At 47.4% G+C, this 3,146-nt stretch overlaps 1 protein-coding gene across 1 annotated transcript; it reads left to right on the forward strand.

Moving 5' to 3' along the window:
- The first annotated feature begins 226 nt into the window (after nt 1-226).
- On the forward strand, nt 227-2,294 carry FIBIN (fin bud initiation factor homolog). Its single transcript, XM_004016353.4, has one exon. It carries the CDS (start codon nt 685-687, stop codon nt 1,318-1,320), a length of 636 nt encoding a protein of 211 aa, XP_004016402.1. The 5' UTR covers nt 227-684; the 3' UTR covers nt 1,321-2,294.
- Nucleotides 2,295-3,146: the final 852 nt, after the last annotated feature.

A 3,146-nucleotide genomic window follows, 5' to 3' on the forward strand; every position in this document is an offset into this window, starting at 1 on the left:
TTATGGGAATTCACTTAATCCTCTTCCCATTTGTTCCTTCAGTTTAAATTCTGTTTTCCAGGGTCTCCCTAACAATCCTCAAAAAGAGACCCTGTACCTTTAATAGCAGAGACCTGGTGAGAGGTTTCTTTCCAAACTTGTTCCCTGGCTTCCAAGTGACGAAACCAGCTGTAATTTGAGAGCAGAACGATCCTCAGGATATCATTAGCCAAAGGAAAATCTCGGCATTCCCACCCAGTCAAGGAGTTGAAATCGTATAAGAGGGCAAGAGCCTTTCTCTCCAGCTATAGGCTCCATTTCCCAAGGAGCAAGAGGGACCTCGGAGAGCCAGAGTGGGGCAAAGGAGCCAGCCAGCATCCAGCCAAAACCCTGGAGGAGGGGTTCCCCATCGTGCCGGCATCCCGCCAGGAAACAGCCGGCTGAGTTCCAACCACCAGAGCGAGCGCAGGAGCTCAGAGCGAGGGTGCATCCTGGGCTGCTGGCTGCGGGGTCTGCTACTCAGGCTCTGCTGCGCAGCCACATGAAGCCAGCTGGGGAGGGGGGGTCAAGGTGCAGCGAGGCGACTGGGACTGAAGCTGACGCCGTTGCAGGGAGGCACTGACTCCCAAGGGGACCCCCCTCCCCTTCCTTGCGCCTGGGCGGAAAGTCTTCTCCAGGGATCCCCGGTCATCCTGAATATCCAGGATGGTGTTCCTGAAGTTTCTCTGGATGGGTTTTCTGTGCCACCTGTGTCAGGGCTATTTCGACGGTCCTCTCTACCCAGAGATGTCCAATGGGACCCTGCACCACTACTTTGTGCCGGACGGGGACTACGAGGAGAACGACGACCCCGAGAAGTGCCAACTGCTCTTCAGGGTGAGTGACCACCGACGCTGCTCCCAGGGGGAGGGGAGCTCGGCCAGCGCTCTGCTAAGCCTCACCCTGCGGGAGGAATTCACCGTGCTGGGCCGCCAGGTGGAGGACGCGGGGCGCGTGCTGGAGGGCATCAGTAAGAGCATCTCCTACGACCTCGACGGGGAGGAGAGCTATGGCAAGTACCTGCGGCGGGAGTCCCACCAGATCGGGGATGCCTACTCCAATTCGGACAAGTCCCTCACTGAGCTGGAAAGCAAGTTCAAGCAGGGCCAGGAGCAGGACAGCCGGCAAGAGAGCAGGCTCAACGAGGACTTCTTGGGGATGCTGGTCCACACCAGGTCCCTGCTGAAGGAAACGCTGGACATCTCCGTGGGGCTCAGGGACAAATATGAGCTGCTGGCACTCACCATCAGGAGCCATGGGACCCGACTAGGTCGGCTGAAGAACGATTATCTTAAAGTGTAGGTGAAGGGGCAAACTGCCCGGGAGAGGGCATCAAGTCAGTCCTCCTGGTGGAGGATGGGGGACAGAGACAGGGCTAACTTTCCCCTTATACTTATTATTTTTTATAACCTAATTTGCACTCGGAGGATGATCCTGAAAAAGGAAAAAAGTGAGAGTTGAGTGGTTTTAGTTTTGTATACTATTTATGTGATTGTTACTGATTTGTCACCTGGAAAGGACAACTTAAAGTCATGCCTCCTGCCTTTCCTAGAAGGGCTTTATGAACTCTGCAGAGACACCTGTTTCAGCCACATCTAAAAGGACACAGTTTATGCAGTAAAGACTGATTAAAGTTCCCCATCCTGGAGATTAAGTGAAGATGCCCAGGGAGCTTGTGCACAGCTCCTTTCAGCCTTCTCTCCTGGGCTCTGAAAGCTGTCAACATTGCCTGTTTTTCAGATGAGGTCAGAGGTGCTACTCAGCATGCCTGCCAGAGGATGGAATTTGCTTGTTTCTTCTCCTTTTCCTTCTTATTTATTAACCATGGTCTCCAAGGTTTTGTTTTTCTTTGTCTTCTTTTTTCTTTTGGATTTTGGGGGTGTTTTTTAAGAGTATTGGCTAGAAATTATATGCAAATCATCTTTTGCAGGGAGATGTCTGCGGTGCCTCTGTGGGTATGTGTTTAAGTTAAAGGAGCCACATTTAAGAAGCCTAACCTTGGTGGTGGTCATGAACTCCTGTGATAAGCCGATTTGCCATGTCTCTCGTTGTGTGTGTGTGTAATCAGCGGGGCAGTCCATTACAAAGAAGTAGGTAGATCGTCTTGACACACCACCAAAAGCCTGTGATTTAGGTTACCAGTGTATTCTTTCTCATTTGGGGGTTTTGCTTCTGTTTGCTTATTGAAAACTTGTACTTCGAGTAGAGGGAATTCTAATTCTCATAACTCCTTAACTAAGTTTTATTATTCAGCCAATAAATATGTTCTCATATAATACTTGCTTATTTTCTAATTTATATTCATAACTTTTATATTGCAAAGAGGAGCCAATGCAAAAAGGAAAGAAAGGCTGGGATTTAAGCCAGTTTACTTAGAGTATATGATAAAGCAGGCAGAGGATCGCTGCATATTTAGCAGTCCTCCCTTCCCTGGCCACCCTTACCAACCTCAAAAGGAAACAAAAAAATCTAGACTGTGTCAAAACTTGATCTCTGCTGGTCTGCCTAAAACTCCAATTTTCTCTAATGTTTTTGCATAGAATTAACTGAAAAAAAGTTTATGGTGAGGCTCAGAGCTTATACGCCCTTGGAATGCAGAGGGAGAGCTCCATTCTAAGTTGTAGGAACTACAGTAATGTTTGATAATTTTGAAGACAGGTCTACATTATTTCATTAATCATTTTAAAAGTGGAAATGCACTTTATTTCATATCATTCCCCAGCCAGTCTTCATCCTCACTTAAATATGTGCATATCTGCACACACACACGCAAACACACACATGTGGGCACACACACACACTAAGAAATAAGTATTCATAATCTCCTTTTCAACAGGGAGTCATTCTTTCTCTCCCATGCATGGGGAATCCAGTTTTCTATTCCACTGAAGTGTCCAATATCCTCCTATGACAATCGGGGAAACAGATTCAGAAGGTGACCAATCCTCGGTTAGTTCCAACAGCTCCAAGTCTCCTAGATTTAAGTATGGGATTTTCCCACAGTGCTTTTTTCAAGGATGCTGAGAAATGAGATAGAGTGATCTGAGGCCCTTGGCTTTGCATAACTATTTCATTGTTTAAAATAAAAATGAACAAAATATGGAACAATACTTCATACAGTCATTTAT

The sequence above is a fragment of the Ovis aries genome, chromosome 15 (assembly GCF_016772045.2).
Source record: "Ovis aries strain OAR_USU_Benz2616 breed Rambouillet chromosome 15, ARS-UI_Ramb_v3.0, whole genome shotgun sequence".
Taxonomy (NCBI): Eukaryota; Metazoa; Chordata; class Mammalia; order Artiodactyla; family Bovidae; genus Ovis; species Ovis aries.

What these genes read in the sequence shown, in the direction of transcription:
- FIBIN (XM_004016353.4), top strand. Translation starts at nt 685, where the DNA reads ATGGTGTTCCTGAAGTTTCTCTGGATGGGTTTTCTGTGCCACCTGTGT.